The sequence below is a fragment of the Cynoglossus semilaevis genome, chromosome 1 (genome assembly GCF_000523025.1).
Source record: "Cynoglossus semilaevis isolate Cse_v1.0 chromosome 1, Cse_v1.0, whole genome shotgun sequence".
Taxonomy (NCBI): Eukaryota; Metazoa; Chordata; class Actinopteri; order Pleuronectiformes; family Cynoglossidae; genus Cynoglossus; species Cynoglossus semilaevis.
Window position 1 is genome coordinate 17,859,551 of NC_024307.1, and position 23,993 is coordinate 17,883,543.

The 23,993-nt window shown below is 40.1% G+C and overlaps 1 protein-coding gene across 1 annotated transcript in view; it reads right to left on the reverse strand.

Moving 5' to 3' along the window:
- Positions 1 to 10,731: 10,731 nt before the first annotated feature.
- Positions 10,732 to 23,993, reverse strand: part of LOC103383086 (protein AHNAK2) — a 20,801-nt gene continuing 7,539 nt past the window's right edge. The window contains exons 5-9 of the mRNA XM_025060983.1: positions 23,754 to 23,861; positions 22,987 to 23,140; positions 22,679 to 22,839; positions 19,166 to 22,595; positions 10,732 to 18,950 (exon numbers count right to left, since the gene is read on the reverse strand). Coding sequence (XP_024916751.1) covers positions 12,097 to 18,950; positions 19,166 to 22,595; positions 22,679 to 22,839; positions 22,987 to 23,140; positions 23,754 to 23,861 — 10,707 coding nt within the window. The 3' untranslated portion in view covers positions 10,732 to 12,096. The remainder of the gene's footprint in view (positions 18,951 to 19,165; positions 22,596 to 22,678; positions 22,840 to 22,986; positions 23,141 to 23,753; positions 23,862 to 23,993) is intronic.

The window sequence follows — 23,993 nt, forward strand, 5'->3', positions numbered from 1 at the left end:
CATTATAATGTTACCACTGTGTTAGCGCAGGTGAGTGACAGGTACTGATGTACATTATGTGAGTTCAGACTTACTGCGAAAACTAAGTTACACTGCACTGTAGGAACGGAACTCCTCCGTAAGATGAGGACCTCCAATATAAGTAATGATTAGAAGAAGTCTAAGATCTTCTTTATCTCCTCAGGTCTGTCTCTACTACCTGGGTCTGGATCAGACGTCCAGACTGTCCCTTTACTGCACCGCCTCTGGTTGAGCCACGAGTGATGTCACCGTCCAGGACTACGTCCAGCTGCTTCGTACTCAGATGCAAAACCGGTGGATGAGCTCTCACTATGGAAATGTGCAGAAAACAGGGGTCAAATTTCAGGCCAACAAACCTGAATTCCTCCACACCTGACACCCCTGCCATTAAGTCTTTTGTTGACGAATGCTGCGTCATTTGAAACAGAATAGATCGCACCACATCTGAAATGCGTATGATCAACACAAAACTTTCACAGATCTTCAAAATAAACACAATGCGCGGATCAGAAATCACAACCCTATTCGTCATTTTCGGCGACACCAGGTCTGGTGATATCGTGCTGACTCTGTGGTCGTGCAGCCATATCATAACATATCCAGTAGATTAGACCAAGAAATAAACCACAGATAGAGTCTATAATCAGTAGCTCACAATTTCTCACTGCCTCTCTCTCTCACCCTCCTCACCCCCATCTCCACCTGCAGAGCCACCCCATCTAAAATTGATTATGGTGACATTTACTATTCATGGAAAGGTTAGTGGAGTAACGCAGCACTGTGACGCAGATCTGAGCGGAACACTATAACAGGGCCACACTCTGCACTAGAACACAGCCAGCTGTAATCAGAGCTCAACCACCATTGGCCTCTGTCATCGTGAAGAACTTAGGTTTGGTCTGGTTTTACTACCAACCTCTGTTGTAATCTAATAACATTGACATAATATTAGAATAAAAAAAAACGATGTCCAGACATGGAGCAAGAACCCCCTACTTTGTTATGTAAAGCATAAAAAACTCCTGTAAGGCCTTAAGCCATGTATAAATATTATACTACTGCTAGTTACTAGTCACGTTACGTTAGGTTTAAATTGTAAACATGTTTCCAGACACAAGCTTTTGACACAAAACAGCAAATACTTATTTGATTTCTTTTTAAACAGCGTTTCAACGTTATGCCACCAGAAGTCTTGACCATGTTGTGACCCATTGTTGTCAATGTGCGTTTTGATTGACCTGAACCCCTTGTTTGTCCCACAGAGTCACAGTGTGAGTCTTTGCAGCCCAAACATCCCACACGGGAGGTACCATTACAGTTATGTAATTCCTCTGGGACTCAAATCCAGGACGCTCTGTGTGTAAGGCAGGTATGCTAACCACTTCACTGTGGAACCACTAATGTTAGACAATCAACAATAACAAAAAGACATATTTAAGTTCTACACTTTTCAACCAAATCCAGGAAATGTTGAGGGCGTTTTCCTAAAACCGGGGTCATAACTCCTGCTACAAGTAGTGCTCAAAAATAAACTAAGTAGATTCCAGGAAAATATGAAAGTATACCAAATATAAAAGATTACTTAGACTGGCCAATGTTATTTGACATGAATTGATGAGACTACTGAGACCAGATCTGGGTCACAATGCTGGCCTCACGTTCAGATTTGTCAGGAAAATAGTCATTCTGCGTCATTGCCAGCAGGGGCCTACAACTGATGGAGTCGAGGTGAGCTCTGTACATCTTGCATCCTCACCTGAGGAGTGTTTGCGTTAATTTTCTGCTAACTTTCCGGTCATATCCAGCCCACTCCAACATGGAGCTGGTCCTTTTTTAAATTCAGGCAGCGTGGGCGTCAAACCTGAAGCCTGAGAGGCCTCAGAAGAGCGCAGGCTCTGCACTGCTGGCTGCTGTGGTCCACACGGTAAGTGCTCTTCACACAATCAAACGGGAGCAGAGCTGCTTTAATTAGGTCACTGCACGTTCAAGTGTTTCATCAGCACATCTGCCCGTGCTGGGTTTCATCACGCCGCCCTTCTCAGAATCAAATCTTCTCTCTGCTCCAGCTGTTCAGAACCAGAATGAAACCACAGAGTCTGTCACTGGGTCTTTCTAGAGAAGGAAACCTCACGGTGGGATGTTGGAGTACTACATCAGGCTGCAGGTGGAGGCTGGAAAGTCTGTGTGTGTGTGTGTGTGTGGTCAACAAATGTATTTGAAAGTGTTGTTTGAAGCCAGCAGGAGTGGGAGATGAAAGTCCTGGCACGGCTCACTTTGACATCATCAAAACAAGAACTCCCTCACAACAGCCCGCTCTAATGGCTCTACTAAAAAAAGAGACATTAAAAAAAAACAGGGATTTAGAAGAGGCCGCTGGGTCTGGGTCTGAGTGGCCTTTGTTCTCCTGTGACCAACATGAATGAATTCTCAACATAATGAAACAGAGAAAACCAGTAGCAGCAGCAGCAACAGCAACCGCAGCCAGAGCAGCAGCACAAGCAGCAGCAGCAGCAGGAGCAGCAGCAGCAGCCGCAGCCGCAGCAGCAGCAGCAACAGCAACAGCAGCAACAGCAGCAGCCGCAGCAGCAGCAACAACAGCAGCAGCAGCAACAACAGCAGCAACAGCAGCAGCAGCAGCCGCAGCCGCAGCAGCAGCAACAGCAGCCGCAGCAGCAGCAACAGCAACCGCAGCCAGAGCAGCAGCACAAGCAGCAGCAACAGCAGCCGCAGCAGCAGCAACAACAGCAGCAACAGCAGCCGCAGCAGCAGCAGCACAGCAGCAAACTGTGAGTGACGTGGTTCCCGTCCTGGCAGACAGTTTAAAAGTGTAGCAGTCAGTCCACTGGGGATGCAGATTGACTAAAGTTAACAAAGAAACAAAAGGGAAAAGTGAGATAGGCACCTTTACAGGGCTAAATAAATTGAATGGGCAACACCGACAGAAAAGAAGAGGGGTAAAAGGACAAAATGAGGACAAAAGGATTAATAAAGCAAAAAGTCAAAAACAAAAATGTGTTAAATAAACAAAAAGACAAAAATAACAAAAGAATGACTGTTACTTAGAAAAACTACGTAGTGCAAACTTAAAAATGAACCAAAATAGGCACCAGTTACAAATTACAGTAATACCTTTAGATACGAGCGACCTGAAATGTGAGTATTCCGAGATACGAGCAAGCCTTCGAGCAAATGTTTGCTTTGAGATACGAGTAAAGATTTGAGATACAAGCACGCTCACTGACGACGACGCTAGGTGGTCGAGCACTCGGAACAGCCTCTTATGGGAAAAATGATTTGAAATACGAGCACCTCGAGTTATGAGCTCGGTCCTGGAACAGATTATGCTCGTATCTCCAGGTATTACTGTACAACTAAACCAAATCCAGGGTTATGGAGAAAATATCAGCCTACAGGTTAGCTAAATGTTGGCTTAAATCCAGGGTTATGGAGAAAATATTAGCCTACAGGTTAGCTAAATGTTGGCTTTGTTGTATCTAAATGTTAGTTCAAATCTCGGTTCTGTTCTGATTTTTCAGGATGTGCATCAGTGAACCTGGTTCTCAGACAGAGAAGCTTCTTCTTGTTGACAACTTTGCCACAGCAGCCAATCTTAAAAGCTTCTGCCTCTGACTGTGACTCTGTGTTTATGTAAGAGCAGAGAGTTTCTGAAAAAAAGACAAGGCAGCTGCTGACATTTGAGACATAATTGACAGTTGTTGTTTTATTTTTTTCCCCTCTCTCTGGCAGCCTGGCTCAGGGCGCCATCTTCATTTTCCCAGGAGTGACCGGGGTGAAGAGCTCTTCACCAGGCTGTCGACTCCAGACACAAAGGTCAAAGTCACAGAAGAGCAGAGGAATAAGATGGAGAACTTCATCCATCTGCTCGTCTGAATCAAGACACCAGGCTGACCTTTAACAGACCAGCAGCACCAAGTAATCATCAGAAACTGAAGGAGGGGACGGGGGACAGGGAGGACGGGGGACTTTATACCACCTCTGAAAATGTCTGTTTCTACCACCAGTACCACCAATGTTAAAATATAGCATCCCAGTCCTACACTGTTCAGTCAGACCAGTGTACTGTATAAATATCTCATTCCCCTTTAAGATCCCTGGACTATTCAGCAGACATAGATGGACAGTATAATGAAACAGTCCTACTACGTCAGTTCTGCTAGTTCTCTTTAGGGAATCAGGAATTATTCTCTGGGTTTTTTGTTGAGGCATTGTTGGTTTTAATTATTATTCTTTTTGGCAGGTTTTGTTGCCATGTCAGAGTTACCTTCAGCTTCCACAGTGTTATGATAACAAACATCTGAGGACAACAGAGGAGACTTCAGGAGGGGGGTGGACTATTGTGTGGTCAGATGATTCTTGGTTTAATTTTGTTGCTGCTGCTGTGTTGACTCTAACGTGGGAGTTTCCATAATCACCAGTTTCAGGCCTGTAAACATTGGTCACATCCAAATTATAGGCGGGAGACTGATGTTTCCTGAGGTGGACGTCACTGTGCCGTCAAACCCACAGACCGTCATTAACCACATGAGGTAATGAAGACACATGTAGGCTGTTTTTTAGACGGACTGAATGATGGGCTTGTTTTTTTCTTAAATTAGAGGCTGATTCAATCAGACTTTGATAAAAAACAAGGCAAACATCACAAAAACACATGAATAATACCATGTAAAAAGGTTAGAGAACGTCGAAAAGGTTTATTTATTGTGCGATTATTTAGACTCACAGTATTTTTTTTCTTTAAAAAATATTGTGTCACAAGCTCACGTCTAAAATATAAATTCTTCTCCCTTCGTGTGTTGGTAACAAAACCTTTACATTCCTCTGAACATATTGCTCCAAAATCTCTAAAAATAAAACACAACAGTCACATTTTTAAAATCTACTCTATGGAAACACCTCTAACACAGTTATATAATAAAGGGTTAGTTAGAGAGGAGTGAATGCAGGTTTGATGAAGTTGTTAACATAATCTGCACTCAGTGAAAGCTGCCAGTGGAGACACAAGATAAGACGACTATAAATAAACAGATAATTTCCTGCTTTAACACTGCTATTTTATCATTTAAATAAATGAATTCATTGCACCAAATTCCACAGAGGAAATCTACAATTTTAGCTCACAGAGACACAGACGCTGCAAATCTACTGCTGTCCCTGAGGTTAATTTTAACTATTTTAAACACTACAGGTGTAAAATAAGACAAATGATCATAATTATGGAGACAAAGGGGATTTTAAAAACTTGGGTGTAATTGTGAAAATCTGGTCATGTTCTCTATGGGATTTGGTGCAAAAGAGACTGTATTTTCTGAAGAGAAAAAGAGAAATCGAGAAGTCGATTCATCAGCCATGTTAGGTAAATCTATGAGAGCAAAGTTGGTGTTGTTTGGCTGGCAGCCATATTTTTAATTATCATGACTGTGTTGTTGAACAGACAGAAAAGCATCAGTAACTCAAATAACCACACCCTAAAAGTCCACCAACTATAACTAAAACAACTGTAATCAGATGAAATAAAGTGATAAAGTGTTGTGTTGATCAAACACTGCTCTTTAAAACATTGTTATTACTACAAGGTGAGAGCAGGATGGGCAGACTACAGCAGTGAGCACCAAACAAACAGAGATGTCATCGTTACATCTACAGCTCATGTAAAAACTCTGCACAAAATACAGTACAGCTACCATCAGTAGTAGTAGTAACAGTAGTAGTAGTAGTAGTAGTAGTAGTAATAGTAATAGTAGTATGGCACACAGGATCTATGACAGCATTCAGACTTCCTTCCATGTCCAGGATCCAGACTTCCAGAGCTGGGAGCCAGAGAGAAGAGACCCCAGTGGTCTGATTTAAACAAATGAAAAAAAAAGTGTTTTCATATTGAAGTTTTCTGACAACAGCAGAGGGTTTTTCATCATTTTTGACATGTAACCCTAGACAGAAATACTGAATAAAAGCATTTAGTAAAACACATTTCAATAAAGGCTTCATTAACTACATGGAATGAAAGAAGAACTGTAAAAGGTTCCAGCTCTGGTTGGACTCTGGCTCCAAGCCCTGAGACGGGGGTTGAAAATCTGATCTATTTCCTTCTTGGCCCATTTGTCTTTAAATCCGAGTCTGGACACACTCACAGTTGGAGTGGAATTTCCATGAATAGAATTCATCAGTCCTGCATCTCCAGTCCGGAAGCTTCTTCCTGCTCATGGACACTGGACTGCTCCACATCTAGGAGAAGATGCAGAAAGTGAAAAGTGAATCAAACCTTCTATTTTCAAGCAGTGACACTGGTGTACATGGCCTGCAGGTGAAGGAGGTGAAAAGGATGGTTATGTCAGCTTGCAAGAAAGTTTGGTGAACAGTGGTTGGCTTGTTGGGCTAGTTCTAACATCCTGGAATCAGATAAGGTAATACAGAGAAGATCAACTGGCCTGCAGGCTGCTCCATTACACTCTGTCTCTCAGTCTGAGCGTCTGGAGAACTGGGCTCGTCTGGCGGCCAGCGCAGCTCACCACTCTCCACCTCGGCTCCATCTGTCGGCTCCACGACAATGGATGGAAGCCTCTTGGACAACTTTGGGTACCTTTCATGGGGGTCTGGGAAGATCTGGTAGAAGCTCATGTAAGAGAAACTAAGAAGTGCTCAGGTCAAGTCATCCCTACTATGAAGTCCTGGTCCATTACTGTTCAGGCGGTCATGTAGACGAGATCAACATCCAGTCAGATACACTCTGAATATATGGGGTGTAATTAGTGCCTGCAACAAATCTGTGAACCTGGGTCATGAGGTGGACAAGAGACTAAGTCGCTGTGGTCTCCCTGCATTATGTCAGAGCTGACGAAGCCTCTGATCACAGGTGAAGCATCTACATCAAATACAAATGGATCCTCTCATTACAAACAGGATGTTGCCATTCATTAACTGTAATGCATGGGTTAATTATTACAGAAGTTGGTTTAAACTCAAACATGTCATTAAACTGAATCCATCTAACGCCCTGCTCCTCTGTTGACCTACTTTTCACTGTGGCTCACTGCTGTAACATTGACACATTTAAATTATATCTGCATACACACACACACACACACACACACACACACGAGCGCACGCCTTGAAGGATACTGCCTCCTCGCCTCCTCCTGCTCCTCCTCCGCAGAAGTCCTCAGCCCCGGGCTCCAGAGAGTTCATCACTTCAGTCATGCTGCAGCAGAAAACATGCTGATTGACACCAACCATCCAACAACAGTCGTTAGACTGGCTCCCAGCTCTGCTTCCATTGTTTTTTAACCACCCCACTATTGAAGACTCTGACTATCAATAACGAGACAATTCCTCTTTTAGGCACCTGACGTCACACAGATGAGGTATTTAGTCTGTAGTGTTCACCCCTAATGAGTTCCTGTTTTAGTCATCACTGCCTTTGTTGGGCTGGTTTATTTTTACTGACGTGCAGACACTTGTACACACGACACCACAGTAGATCAGTAAAACTTCACAACAAGCATCAGCACTGATGAGCTGAAACACTGACACTGTGTAGACAGAGGGTAAATAATATTCATCTTTACTAATAAATACTCAACAATTATCCATTATTAAAAACAGCAGTTTTAAACATGATAAATGATGATAAAGCGTAGTGAGTCTTCAATGACCTATGGGTTATCAAGGGAAGTGGTTTTCAAAGTGAGGCCCCCAAGGGGGTGCCAATGGGACCTTAGAAAATGAAAGGAAAAAAACCCAAAACTTATAACTATTAATTTATTTTTTCATAAAACATTTGTCTTGAACTGTACAACACATTAACTGCAGATTTTCATGATTCCGATGGTACCTGAACACAATGTGAGTGACTGCTGCAACTTTGGCATGACAACTTTGGCATGACAATGTTAGACAAACAGTCAAAGACAAACAAACAACAAACTTTGTTGTTTCGTTGTCCTTCTCTCACTGTTCCTTTGGGTTTTCACTTCTCCAACCACAGAACTATATCGCTTTTTAGCCATCAGTGTTCCACAACAGCTTCTACTGTCTATCTCTGTGTTTACTAATGTTCATTCAGCCAGCTAGAGTTGTAGTGTAATGTATTATTTTGCACTGAATTGTATTCTGCTGAGTGAGTCCATCAGCACTGATGAAACCCTTCTCTAATGGTCTGTTTAATATTCAGACAGTAGTAACACTCCTCTGCTGAACTGTGAAAATCAGACTTTGCATGTGACAACTTTTCACTAACACTACTTTACATACAATCAGACTGCCAGTCTCTGTTTCCATGGGGACCAGCAATTGGGATTTTACGCCTCAGATTGTCTCCGAAACTCACAGGCCGATTTTCGGGGCATTCATGTGACAAAGCCGTTACGCAGCGATTGGTATCATTGGGACAAAGAGTGTGTTTTTGTTTGTGTTGTTGTTAGAAATATCAATGAGAAAACCAGGAATCACGCTTGTCCTTCATGGTCACGACAGAGACAAAGCAGCTTGTATTCCTCATCACAGGCTGGTATTGTCCCTCTGGTGAAAAGCAGTGTGGTCACTGCTGCCCGTCAGAGACCGAATATGATGGTGGAGGCCTGGTATAATGTCACTGTTTTAATCCAGGGAAGTTAATTAGTCTTATGGGGATGCATTTGCTAACAGATGCAGGAATTTGAAGGTTAAGTGTAGATGTGACACCACTGATGATTAACCAAACTTAATCAAGCTCATTAAAAAACATTCAATGTTTATCCATCATCATTTACGTCCTACAAATCTAATTTCACATCTACAGCGACTCTTTGGGTCACACGCATGTGATTGACAGATAAAAACACCACATCAAGGTTGTTGGACATGTGATTGACAGACGATAAAAACACCACATCAAGGTTGTTGGAAGAGAAGAAAATGCGGTCCCAGCCACCTTCTCTGTCCATCATAAAGGTTACCAGAAACCAGCTTCATTTCACTCATCCATCTTTTCCTGTAGTTTAGGTATTTGGGTTACAGTCATGAGCCCTTCTTGTCGTTGATTCATTAATCTTCTCTGGCCCAGTCCTTGTCAGGGCTACAGAGCTGGAGCCAATCCTTATACACCACCTCTGGACTCTGAACCAGTAGTGGGAGAAGCAGTAACTCAACCTCCTCTATGAACAGCAAATATATATATATATATATATAAACTTAAATCAATGTTCAAACACAGTAATTACCGTTCTCTTTATTGTAATTTGAATTGTTTTTTTAACCTAATTTATCTGCTCAATTATGATTCAGATTTTTAAGCACATCAACACAGAAGCCACAAATTTAGCACAGAATTCTGGTTGTATGCAGTCATTTCAATCACACATTCATGTATTCAACCCAGGGAGATGCAGCTGCTCTGATTCACAATTTTACATTGAGATATTTGCTTTCCAGCCAACTCTGCCAGACACACATATACATTTATAAACTGACACAAATAATTATTCAATAATTAATAATTATTCAAAAATCCCATTGGTTGGAAAATGGTGTCAATAAAATACTGTTCTGGATGGACCAACACTGACACACAAACCTCTGATGATCAGTTTAAAATTTCAGTCATTCAGTTATTTTTTTTTTTACAATTTAAGTATGTCAAACAATTAATGTAATTTTTAAATGATACATTTTCGGTACCTATCAGCAGGCTGTTTAATGTCTCTAAATCTCTGTTCTCACCTGCCTCATCACACTGATGCTTCTGCCGCTGGTTCTGCTTTTGTTGCTGGCTCTGCTGCTCCTGCTGCTGCTGGCTGCTGCTGCTGGGGATGCTGATGCTGATGTATCTCTTGGAGAAGTTACCGCTCGTCCGAGGAGTCTGCGCAGTAAGGACTAGCGCTGCCTTCGTCGACCATCGGACATTTCGAAATACGACAGTAACACCTGGGTGAGCGCCAACAATTATTTCACATAAGGTTCAGATTCAGATTCGCGAGGGAGCCGGAGACTTAACTAGTTTTTAACTTTACTAACTTTATTAGACACGAAATTACTTGTACGAGTAAATTAACGGAAAAAATAATGACCACAGGGTGAGCAACGAACCCCGTGTAAATAATAAATAGCTGTTCAACTCGCGTTTCCTGTTACAAAGGTGTTTTGTTGCTTTAACTTTGGTCATTAAGAGCAAACCTATTAGTGTTGTGAATTTAATTCGTTTTCATTAGTTTACATGAATATGCTTACATTTTCCCATAGATCGTTTGTACCGTCGGTTTTTACAAAAATCAAATATCCGAGGATCCATTAATGCAGCAGTTAATGGGTAACGATACAGCCAGCCGTTGGAAATTTCAAAAGGTGAGTGCATGTTTAAGTGTTTTTCACATGATTAAAAACGAGTTCCAGGTTAAACGAATGTCACCGAAACAAAACAAAGACATTCGTTTTATAGTTTATGTGTTTAGAGTTTTATGTTGAACAAGAATGTACTTTTATTTACTTAATTAGCCGTCGTGAATTTGTAACGTTCGGAGATCTACAATCTGTAGGTCTGTCTCCATCTAGTGTTGACTTCTTGTATGTGTTTCACCGGCACCCTTATGTTTTAACATTTTACATACATCTAGATTTCACCGAATTTTTACAAATATATTTTCTCGACAATTTTAATCACAATTAATATATATCTAAAAGTCAAAAGGCGACGAAAAAAACAACCAAAAACTTAAGATATACATATGTCACCATTATGTCCAGTATAATATTTCATTTATTGTGTATAACTCTGCAAACACATTGAATTAAAGCTTGTCAGAATACAAACAGGAGCAGCAATCAGATCAGCTCCAAAGTTCATTAAAAGCTATATACAATCACAGTCACTTCCACATCCCCACTTTATACAGTGATATTAAAGAATACACAATAAAACAATTATCTGACTGTTGCAAATTAAGGCTCCAAATTGCAAAGTATTAGTAAAAATATATTTGCAAACTTGCTGTTTTTGATCATAGAACCATTATACTTTAGTTTTGCGTTACACTTCTTTACATGGTAGCTGTAGCAACAGGAATGGCTTGGTAATATCATAATATATATACATATTTATCTTTGACATATACTGCATTCATGTATTGGAGATGTTTTTGCTGTCAACCTAGAGTAAAATCACTGTAAAAAATTGGTGGAATGTCAGTAAAATGTGATTTGATATTTAATTGTAGTGCACCAACAATTACACTACACTGAGACTACATTTATGCATAAATGTTGCGAAACAAACAAATGCATGATGAATGGTTTGTAAAAGACCTTCATGGGCAAGTTGGGGAAATACCTAAAATAATACTTTTTTTTGGAGAAATGTTACGTTTTTGAACACTCACCCCTATATGGGTCAGAAATCAAATAGGGGTCATCAATGAAACTTGCCATATAGCACTATTCTCACATGAGAAAAACACGAGGGCTGTCTCTTTTTATCTCCAACTGAAGAGACGGTTCAAATGTTTTTGTTCTCAACCTCCTCAGGATTACAAAATTCACATCCAGGCCTCAAAATACACAATACTATATCATACTCATGAGCATGAGTTGCATTCATTTTCACCTCTTAAAAACAAGTGAACACATTGTATGCGTACGTTAAATCAATCGCTTTACAAATGAAGTAACATCCAACCAGAGTTAACAACCAAAGAGCCACATTTTTCTACATTTATAAATCAAGTGCACTTTTCATCAAGTGTCACAATGTTGTTGGTAGTAATCTATTGAGGAAAAAAGCTGTAAATGGTAGATTCATCATGGCAACCTTAAACAGTAAGACCATAATATCCTTAAGTGTTGTTCACTGATGCTTCATTACTGGTAATGGAGTTCCTTCCAAACTACTTTTATGGCTACAACTTTTGGAACAGCAGTTTTCATAAACGTTTAGCTAAGTCTGTTTGTTTTATTTTGTCAATGCTACCTACATGTTTTCTCTCTCACTTTTATTCATCTCACATCACTATAATAATCTAAATACACCACAGACCAGTTAGAGCCAGCACTGACTTTAGACAGCATGTAATGTTGTAATGTTATATGGTTTCACTTTTTGGCACCGTCGAAAAACCTCATTTTTTCGGAGTGCACAGAGTCTTTCAGTCGTTGTATGGACGTGGCAGTCTCACCTGAGATTTGCCTTATCTGTTTTGTTATTACAACTGTTTCTTTGCTTTCACATTTTTGGCTTGATGTTTCCTGATAAAAGTGCTTTTCAAAAACCATTCTCTTGCCACCTTGGGATTCTTCAGCAGTCCAGGACATGGCTTCCCCAGCCTCTGACTGCAGAGGAAAATTGGAGGTCGGTTGAACTTGGATAGCAGTAAGTAGCTTGGCGTGATGTGCCTCTGGAGTCGCTTGTATGTTGGATGTTATGATGTGTATTTTTCCAGATTTGAGTTGCAGTGTGTCCTCTGATGAAGATGAGGCCGCAGATGACAGTATAGTGATTTTCTCTGGCAGGTTTGGCTCAACTGAGATCAGTTCAGTCTTTGTGGTGGAAGTGACAACTTTACTGTGTATTTCTTCAGATCCTGAAGCCCCGTCAGGATCAGAGTATTTAACTGTAACCTTAGTGGGGGAAGATAAGGAAAGACCAACGTGTTCACTTGTCATCGTAGAGCTAACATCCGCAAAGGCATCTGAGGACTGAACTGAAAGACTTGGACTTGTTTCCTCCACCCCCATTTCTCCTACTGGGCTCTTTTCAGCCCAGTGTTTGTCTATTTCAGGTGTTTTGACAGGTTCTGATGGAGAGGACAGTCCAAACCTGGGGAATTTAAACCACCCTGTCTTCTCTGGACTTCTTGTTGCATCTTGCTTTGCATCTGTGTCCTTTTCGTTTGACTCAGGCTGTGTTCCACTGAGATCACTTGTTTCAAGGTCCTCCTCCACTTTATCTGGTTTTGAAACATCAATTTTAACATCAATGTTTTCGAGAATGTCATTAAATGATGTCAATGTTACTTGTGATTTACCTTCCCCTCCTGGTTCAGGCTGATTTTCTTTACCTTCATGGTCAGCAGGGACAGTTTCTTCAGGTTTGGTTCTTGAAAAACCCAGCTTAGGCATTTTAAATGATGGCAGCTTGAATCTACTTGGAGAGTCATGACCTGCACTGTCACTGTCAGCCGGTTGTTCTTCCAACGTTGCATCTTGGGTTGTATCACTTTTAACATCAACACTTGGACCCTTGGTTTTGCCAGTAGTTTCTACTTCAGATTTTGCAGCATCCGTTTCAATTTTTTCTGCATCCGATGCCTCGACAGTAACTTCATAGGTGGTACCACCAAATTTAGGCATTTTAAATGTTGGCATTTTAAATTTCAGCGGCGATCCTCCAACACCTTTCGACTTGGCCTCAGTGTCAATACTGGCTGAAGATTCTTTGAACTCAATCTCTGGTAGTTTGACCTCTGCTTTTACATCTGGCAGCGTGATGTTGGCATCCGTCCGTGATGTATTTACATCAACCTCAGGTGTTTTGGTCTTCATTTCAGGTTGTTTAACTTTTACTTCTCCTTCCAGAAGAGAAACTTCAACTTGTGGGACTTCAACACTCTCTGGTGCAGCGGCACTTGACTTTGAAAATGAAATTTTTGGCAGTGAAAATTTTGATTTTTTAAAACTTGCATCAACTTCAGCATAAATAGGTTCTTCCGTTGGTAGCGACGGCCCTTTAATGTCAACATTTGGTGAGCGGACTTCTGCTTTGACATCTGCTGATGTGATGTTATCCTTTGGTGTTTCAGTGTCAACATCAACGTCGACTTTACCACCAGTTTTTGAAAATGAAAATTTTGGAAATGACCAGTTTTGGCGTTTAGACTTTGCTTCAGTCTCAGCTGTAGATGCATCTTGGACCAAACCAGAAGTTTCAGATTCCTTGATGTCAACACCAGGTAGTGGATCTGTGGTCTTACTTGTCATGCCCAAGTCAATTTCAGGACTTTTGACTTTTGGCACTGAAATTCCAAAGCGTGGCATCCTAAACCTGCTCTCTGATCCTTCAATTTCACCTTCCTTAGTCTTTAACTCTACAGACGGACCTTCAGCATCAACAATCCCAACTGTAGGTTCTACTTCGGATTCATCCACCTTTGCACTGTCAATTTTAACGTCACTATTCACATCACTTATTTGCATGCTGACCTTTGTAGAAGCAAATTTTGGTAATGTGATGGTTGGCATTTTAAGTTTAGATGGAGAGCCCTCCAACTTACTTGCTTTGCCAATTTCTACTTTTGCAGTTGGTTGTTTCACCTCTGTAAGCTGAACTTCAGCTTTAACTTCTGGGATTGTCACATCTGTATCTTTTTTTGACAAGTCTATTTCAGTACTCTTTACCTTTGGCATAGTGATTCCAAACCTGGGCATTTTAAACTTGCTTCCTTTCTCATCTATCCGTGCTGAACCCTCAGATGGTTCTAACGCCAACTCTGGAACTCTAGCCTCAATTTCAGCTTTAGGCACTGTTACATCTGTGTCTTTCTTTGAGAGGTTTATGTCGATGTCAGGCCCTTTTGGAACTGAGATCCCAAATTTTGGCATTTTAAACTTGCTTTGCTCCTGTATCTGAACATCACTTTCTGGTGTTTTAACAGTTGCTTCAGGTGTAATGACTTCCACATTTCCCTCTGGAACACTGACTTCAACATCCAACTCTTTTGAACTTTGCTTTGAAAATGAAAATTTGGGAAAAGAAAATTTTTGTTTTTTCAATTTGATGTCAACATCTGTTGCAGGTTCCACCTCTACTGTAACCTCTTGGGATTCCTTGGGGTCTGTTGAGTGACCATCTGTGGGTTGTGTTACATCAACTTCTGGCATGTCAGGGTCAATATTAACCTCAGGTCCTTTAACGCTTGTTTTTGAAAATGAAAATTTGGGCAAAGTCCAGCTTGTCTTTTTCAGCTTTGCATCATCTGCTTCTGCCTCTGGTTCTGACATTGAAATCACAGGCTGATTAGTTTCCAAATCAGGATGTTTACCTTCAGTTTTTGTTCCTGTTATATTCATATCTTCTACAGTCACCTTAATTTCTTGCTCCACATCAGGTATCTCCACATTAACAGATGTAGCAGCACCTCCAAATTTAGGTAATGTGAATGTGGGCATTTTAAATCTTAATGGTGAACTTGCTTGTTCTTTTTCAGCACCTGGAATCTGGACATCTACTTTGACCTCAGGTATTGTGTCATCAATACCCTTTTTTGCTATGCTAGATGCTGCAATCTCAATTGCAAGAACCTCTTCAGGATTATTGATGTCGGCTTCATTGATTTCTGTTGGTATTTCTGCAGTGGATTTTGGAGAGCCATCTCCAAATTTTGGTAATTTGAATGTGGGCATTTTAAATTTTGAAGGGGATCCTTCTTTCTTCTTTGTTACAACTTTAATCTTAGGTGTCATTTCTGTTTCAGCAGAGGGCGCTTTGGTAGGTTTGACCTCAGCCGTGACATCTTGTTTTGTCAATTCACCATCATTCTTTGATAAGCTTATATCAATCTGCGGCCCTTTAACTTCCTCCATTGTGACTCCTATCTTTGGCATTTTAAATTTGATTTCTTGTCCGTCGACACCTGCTTCCTGCTCAGGGTGTGTCATATCCACTTCTCCTTCCAATTGAGTGTCTGTATCTGGAAGTGCAGCAGTCACATCACAAAGACTGACATCAACCTCAGTGGCTTTGACACTAGGTTTTGAACGGGAAATTTTAGGCAAAGAAAACCTTGATTTTTTCAACTTGCTGCTTTGCCCACCAAGTTCAACTTCAGGCTGCAAGGGTTTTATTTCCACATCAGGTTTTTGAATCTCTTCCCTTGTTTCAGTAATTGTAACATCTGTTCCAAGCTGAGCATCAATTCCAGGGACTTCTGCAATTTTAGTTTCAACATTTATGTCCTCTTCTATATCAGGTACCTCAGCACTGACGGTCGGAGTACCCATACCAAATTTGGGTAGTTTAAATGTCGGGATTTTAAATTTTGATGGTGATCCTTTAAGACTCTCAGACTGCACCCCAATCTCAGGAGCAGTAACTTCCATTTTGGCAGTAGGACCTTTTAGTTCAACATCAGAAAGACTCACTTCTGCTTCAGCTTCTGGGATTTTAATATGTGCATCTTTTATTGACATGCTGCCTCCTTGTCCATCAATTTTTCCATGAGATTTTAAGGGTTTGAGTTTAACCTGTGGTTTTTGAATTTCAATCTTTGCTTCTGGAATTATAACCTCAGCTTTTCCAAGATGAACATCAATGTCAGGGATTTCTTGGAGGTCATCCTTTGCTTCAACGTCTGGCAAGTTGACCTTTACATCTTTATGGGAGACCGTTAGATCTATTTTGGGCCCTTGCACTTTTGGCAAGGACAATCCAAACTTTGGAACTTTAAACTTGCTGCCTTTACCATCACTCTTAGGTTCACTTGTCTTTAAATCTATAGAAGAACGTTTGATATCAATACTCTGTACTGCAATATCTCCTTCAGTGACATTTTTAGGCATGTTCATCTCCTCATTGTCAGATTTACCATATTTGTATGCACCCTGTACCTCAGCACTAACATTGGGAGTAGCAATTCCAAATTTAGGAAATTTGAATGTTGGCAATTTTAATTTGGATGGTGATCCTTTGACACTGCCTATTTGGGCATCAATGTCCGGTGATTTGACCTCTGTTTTTAGTTGGACTTCCTTGACTTGTAATTTTATTTCTCCTTCTTCATTTATCTTCGGCAATGACACCATCAATTTGCCTTCTTGATTGTCAAGTTCTCCTTCTTGCTGCAGTGGTTTTATTTCATTTTCAGGTTTTTGTGCTTCTTGAACTAAAACCTCAGTTATTCCCAGATTTACATCGATGTCTGGTAACTCTGGGACTTTAACCTCCACTTCTACATCTTTGTCTACACTGGGCACCTCAGTGCTAACACTGGGAAGAGCAACTCCAAATTTGGGGAATTTAAATGTTGGAAATTTAAATTTTGATGGTGATTCTTTTAAACTGCCTTTTGTGTCTTCTATTTCTTTAATCTCAACTTTAGCAGAAGTTTCTTCAGCTTCTTTTAATTTGACTTCTGCATCTTTCTTTGACATGCTGATATTCATTTCAGGTCCTTTCAGTTTTGGCAGTGACATCCCAACCTCTGCCATTTTTACTTTTCTTTCCTCTTCACAAAGTTCACTTTCTCCTAAAATTGAGACTGAAGCCATTTCTGGATTAACATCAAACTCCCCTGTTATTTGGCCCCCGACTTCCATGTCTTTTCCATCAGGTTTTTCAGCATGGGCATCTGGAGTACCAATTCCAAATGTGGGAAATTTAAATGTTGGTAATTTGAATTTGGAAGGAGAGCCTTTTACGCTACTCATCTGAGCTTTAATCTCAGGAACTTTAACGTCTACCTTGTCAGACGATTCTTTTAGTTCAACATTAGGTAAATCAACTTCTGCTTCACCCTCTGGTAATTTGATTTCTGCATCTTTATTTGACCGACTGAAATCAATTTCAGGTCCTTTTACTTTTGGCATTGACATTGCAATCCTTGGCATTTTGAACTTGATACCTTTGTCATCAAGTTCACTTTCCAGTTGTAACTGTTTTAATTCAGCTTCAGGTTTTTCAATTTCCATCTTTGCATCTGCCTTCCCAAGACTAACATCAACTCCAGAAATTTCTGGGACATTAGCCTCAACTTTTAGGCCTTCGCCCACATCAGGTGCCTCCGCACTAGCATTGGAAAGAGCAACTCCAAATTTGGGAAATTTAAATGAAGGTAATTTAAATTTAGATGGGGATTCTTTCGTGCTGCCTGTTTGAGTTTCAATCCCAGGGACCTTAATATCTACATTGGCAGGAGGTTCTTTTAATTCAACGTCCGGGAAATCTATTTCTGCTTCAGCTTTTGGTAAAGTCAAATCCACACTTCCATGAGTTACGTCAACCTTGGGGGCATCTGGAACCTCAGCTTTAGCTTCTGGTAATGTGACATCGATGTCTTTCCTGGAAATGCTTAAATCCACATCTGGCCCTTTAAGTTTAGGCATTTTTATTCCAAACTTTGGCATCTTGAATTTGGGTCCTTGTCCATCAAAATCATTATCAGTTTCATGTAGTTTGATTTCCACATCAGATTGTTCAACTTCAAGCTTTTGCTTTGGAACAAGAGAAATATCTACATCAGGAACATCTTGGAGTGTGATCTCAGCTTCAGCTTCTGGTAATGTGACATCACCATCTTTCCTGGACAAGCTCAAATCCAATTCTGGACCTTTTATTTTTGGCATTTTAATTCCAAACTTTGGCATCTTGAATTTGCTTCGTTGTCCATCAACCTCAGCTTTGATATCTACAGGTTTTATTTCCACTTCAGGTTTTATAACTACGAGTTCATGCTCTGGAATGGAAACATCTACACTGTGTAGTGTTACATCAACATCAAGAGCTTCTGGAAGTTTCACTTCAGCTTTTGTTTCTGTTAGCGTGACATCCACATCTTTCTTGGGCAAACTTGAATCCCATTCAGGTCCTTTCATTTTAGGCATTTTAAACCCAAACTTTGGCATCTTCATTTTACTTCCTTGTCCATCAAGTTTGACATCAGTTTCAAGAGGTTTGATCTCCAAATCTGGTTTTTCAACTTCCAGCTTTTGCTCTGAAACAGAAAACTCTACTTTTCCAAGAGAAACATCTACATCAGGAACTTCTGGCAGTGTGTTCTCAGCTTTAGCTCCTGGTAATGTGACATCATCATCCTTTCTGGACAAACTAAAATCTAATTCAGGACCTTTCATTTTAGGCATTCTAAACCCAAACTTTGGCATCTTCATTTTACTTCTTTGTCCATCAAGTTTAACATCAGTTTCAAGAGGTTTGATCTCCAAATCTGGCTTTTCAACTTACAGCTTTTGCTCTGGAACAGAAAACTCTACTTTTCCAAGAGAAACATCTACATCAGGAACTTTTGGAAGTGTGATCTCAGCTTTAGCTCCTGGTAATGTGATCTCATCATCTTTTCTGGACAACCTAAAATCCAATTCAAGACCTTTCATTTTAGGCATTTTATACCCAAACTTTGGCATCTTCATTTTACTTCCTTGTCCATCAATTTGCTTCCTTGTCCATCAATCTCAACCTTGGTTTCTAGAGATTTGGGTTCCACTTCAGGTTGTATAACTATGATCTTCTGCTCTGGGAGAGAAACATCTACATTTTTTAGTGTAACATCAACTTCAGGAGCTTCTGGCAGTTTCACTTCAGCCTTAGTTTCGATTAGTGTGATATCTACATCTTTCTTGGACCAACTTAAATCCATTTCAGGTGCCTTCAGTTTTGGCATTTTAATGCCAAACTTTGGCATCTTGAATTTGGTCCTGTGTTCATCATGTTCAAATTCTGTATGTGGAGGTTCGATTTCTAGGTCAGGCTTTTCAATTTCAACTTTTTGCTCTGAAATAGATACACCTACACTTCCAGGAGTACCTTTAACCTCTGGTGCCTCTGCAAGTTTAATATCTGCTGTAACTTCTGGTAGGGTAGATCCCATGTCTTTCTCGGACAAACTAAAATCCAATTCAGGTCCTTTCATTTTTGGCATTTTAATTCCAAACTTTGGCATTTTGAATTTGCTTCCTTGTCCATGAAGCTCAACATCAACTTCAAGAGGCTTGATTTCCAAATCTGGTTTATCAACTTTCAGTTCTTGCTTTGGAACAGAAAGGTCTACTTTTTCAACACTGACATCCACATCCGGAACATCCAGGAGTATGACCTCAGCTTCAGCTTCTGGTAATGTGACACCATCACTTTTGCTTGACATGCTAAAATCTATTTCGGGTCCTTTAATTTTTGGCATTTTTATTCCAAACTTTGGCATCTTAAATTTGCTTCCTTGTCCATCAAGGTTAGCATCTGTTTCAAGAGCCTTGATTTCCAAATCAGGTTTTTCGACATCCAGTTCTTGCTTTGGAACTGAAAAATCTACTTTTCCAAAAGAAACATCCACGTCTGGAACATCTGGGAGTGTGACTTCAACTTTGCCTTCTGGTAATGTGACATCATCATCTTTTCTGGACAAGCTCAAGTCAAATTCCGGTCCCTTAATTTTGGGCATTTTAATTCCAAACTTTGGAATCTTAAATTTGCTTCCTCTTTTATCAAGTCCATCCTCAAGATCATGCTCAACCTCAAACTGTGTGGATTCCATTTCCAATTCACATGTGTCCAGTTTCATTTTTTGCTCTGGAATGGATCTATCTCCACTTGTAAGAGTAACATTAACTTCTGGATCGTCGGGCTGCGTCGGGCTGCTTGATTCTAGTCTAGGTGTTTCCATTTTTGGCATTGTAATTCCTAATGATGGAATCTTAACTTTGCTTTCTTGTTCATCAAGCATCATTTCCATAGCTTTGACTTCTACTTTAGCTGACTTCCAGCTTTGCTCTGCTATTGAAACATCCCCAACAACCTCAGGGGTTTTTGGGAGTGTTACTTTGGCTTTAATCTTTGGTGCTGTCGTATTATGGTCTTCCATAGTTGTACATTTAGAAATCTCAGGACCTTTATACTTTGGTAACTCAAAACCTAATTTTGGCATTTTAAATATAGCTTCCTTTTCCTTTGGCTCACCTTTGGTCTGCAAATTGGATAAGTGAGCTTCCTTTTTGTTGTCTAAAACATTGTACTCAGCTTTTGTTTGGGGGGCTATGGTGTCTTCTTCTTTCCTTGAGAGTCCGAAAGCAGTTTTAGATCCTTTCAAATTTATTAAGGAAATGTCTAGTAAAACTTGTCCTGATTTAACGAGACAATCTGAAGTTGAGTCAATGTATTCAATGCTTTCAATTCCAGATATCTTGGCATCAGATTTTGTTTTTGATTTGGTTGATCTTTCGTTTGATTTATAAAGTGTAGGCATAGCAGTCGATTGGCTTTCAAAGGTAGTACCTATTGCATCCTGTGTTTTCTCAGTTTTTTGTTTACTTTCTGTGCCAGGAATTATTATTTCTTCTCGTTTGTACACCTCTTTTTTCAAATCTGTTTCTCTTCTATGTGGTTTAATGTGCACATTAGTTTCTGCGATGGGCATGTCATTTTTAGTGAGATGCATCTCATGTTTTGATTTGGTAGATGAAACCTTAGTAGGAGTTTTCACTGATATTCTTTGTGCATTTGCATCGATCACCGTGATTTCTTCAGGAATAGGCATACCTGATGTGTCTACTTTGGGTAACTTATATCCAGGCAATTTTGAAACAGCTTCTTTTACACTGTCAACATCAATCAACATTTGTACGGTTTCAGATTTAATTTCATCATAATGTCCACTTAAAGCCACCTTAGGCACTTTAATTCCCTTGGTTTTGGCCTTAACAGACATGTCTTCCATACCTGGAATCTCTATGTCCTCACGTTTGGGCAGTTGGGCTCTGGTGTGAGTGCGTTCGGACAACTGGTCATAAGGATCCCTTTTCACTGTTGTATCTTCGTAAAGAAGCTTCTTAGATTTAGTAGGACATTCCTTAACATTGGCCCCATGAATAGTTTCCTCTGTCTCAATATCACTAAAGCCAAGTTTAGGCAATTTAAATGCAGTTTTTGTTTCCTGCTTTGACTTAATATCTTCCATCTTTGCTTGTTCTTTTTGTGGAGATTTGCGCATAAAAGGGACATCGGAGAAATCTAGTTCAATTGTTGGAATGCTGATGTCCATCTGTGTTGTCAAGGTCCTGGCCATTGAGCTTTCACTGTCACTTATTTGAGTGTTAGCATCCAGTGCAAGATTGTCTCCCTGTAGTTCTGCGTGTGATTCAGTGACTTTGATGGTGTCTGACTTTTCCGCTCCATTTTGTTCTGCTTTCTCAATACTGGCCCCTAGTGTTTTCAGCCTTTTTGGTGATCCTTTTGCTTTTGTGTCTTTTTTGTGTGATCTCTCCTTACCCAAAATTTTAATTTTTAATTGTGATCTATCTTTCTTACTTTTCTTTTCTTTGGGAGATTTGCAAGGGCTTCCTTGATCTGCCAAAGCAGCAGTTGTATCTTCTGTTTTCAGGGAGCTGCCTATACTGATCAGTTCAACCTTGTGTTGAACAATTTGAGGTTCAGTCTCTTTTTGGTAATTTTGCTCAAGTATAAATTCCTCTACTACTTTAAGATCTTCCTCAGGGCTCCCAAGGCATTCAGGTGATAACATGTCAGCCACTGTCTGATGAATGTCCCCGCTGGTCGGCCCAGTTGTTGGTAAGTCTGAGTCCTGTTCTTCAGATGAACTGATCCGGCCTCTTTTCGTCAGAGCAGGAAGCTTCACTTTGTGCCTCTTCTTGCCTTTGAGAACATCCTGAGATTTAATAGGAGACTCTGTGTCACTTGTGGTGGGACTGAGCTCTAGTTTTCTCTGCTCGTCAGCCTCTGAGGTACTGTGGGATCTTGTAAAGCGGGACCTCCGCCCTTTTCCAAAAGAGGGAAACTTTGGCCATGAAATGCGAGCATCTCCACGTCTTTTGGTTTTTCCTGGTTCCCTCATCTCTAGAACACCACACTCCTCCTCCTGATGAATAACAAAAAATAAATATTAATATTGAAACCCATTGCAAAAGGTTTGAACAGACAATCTGACCAAAAACTAGTTACAGGGATAAGTTCAGTTTCCATCGCTGGTTCAGTCTTGATTATTTCTGGTTTACGTTTCAAGCAGAGTTTCATTCTGTAAGCCTGAGCATGCTCCAAAATCTGAATGGCATCCTCATAAGGAACGTTGTCAAAATACACAGTGGCGCTTAGAACCTGATCACCTGCATTGAAGAAAGAAATAGTTAAAAAACAGTCTCAGAGTCTGCACCTGTTAAAAATGAGATAAAATATTAAATATGTAGATTTTGAAATGCAGTTACAAATATAGTCTGGAAGTTAATGAGACCATAAGATAATCTATTTCTTACCTTCTTTTAGTTTCAGATTTTTTGATGCTGGGGACTCTGGTACAACTTCCTTAATGAAAAGCCCCTCTTTGCCTCCTCCACCATAAATGAGACCCTCTGCATTTCCATCTTTAGCTGTTTTCACTATCACCCCAGATTCAGGGCTTGGAAGTTCCTGGAAACACATAAGAATAAACCAAATATAAACTGTGAACTTTGGTTACTGCATTGTCCTGCACCACGTTCCATATCATATACAGTATGCTCTTTGTTATTTCTGTGCTGCTACATTATTGGTTTGCTGATTCATCTTTAGGTTTGAAAGCCTCTCTGAAATGTCGTTATTTGAAAATATAATGACATTAAAGGCTAAAGCTAGGGTGCTATGACCTTGGGGCAGTCGTCCATGAACGTTTCAGTCATTCATGGATTCTGTGATGTGATGACCTATTACTTTGCTGTAATTTTGTTATTGGCTCACAGTAGTAATTGATCATTGATAAAAAAATATTTGTAGTAAAATAAAAGTTAAATTAAAAAATAACATATTGATAATCATATCATCTAGTAATTTGTTTAGTGAGTAACTCGTACAAACCCATATAAAACAGTAGTCACAGTTCTTCAGTAGACAGAACTGCAAAAACTTTGCCTAAGACATAAACATGTCCTAGAGAAGGATGGGAATTACTCCAGCTGCTAGAAGACCCTGGGTGTTCAGTAGGCTCTTTGTGTGAAGGGGAAAAGGAGTGAGGCTACCACTTTGAGAGAAGGGAATAACATCTCACCTTTAGTTTACTCATCTTTGGAGTTGAGCGTTTTTCAAACATGGACCCAAGTCCAGACTTTTTAGGTTTCTTTCCAATGCCACCTTTTTGGCATGGGTCATGTTCACACTGAAAAAAAACAAAAACTTTAAATGTATCTTCACATTATTGCATATTAAACTGTTCTGAAATTGTTAGCATTCAAGAGAAAAGGGCAACAATTGTGGATATTCAACAAACATTATATATATATATATATAT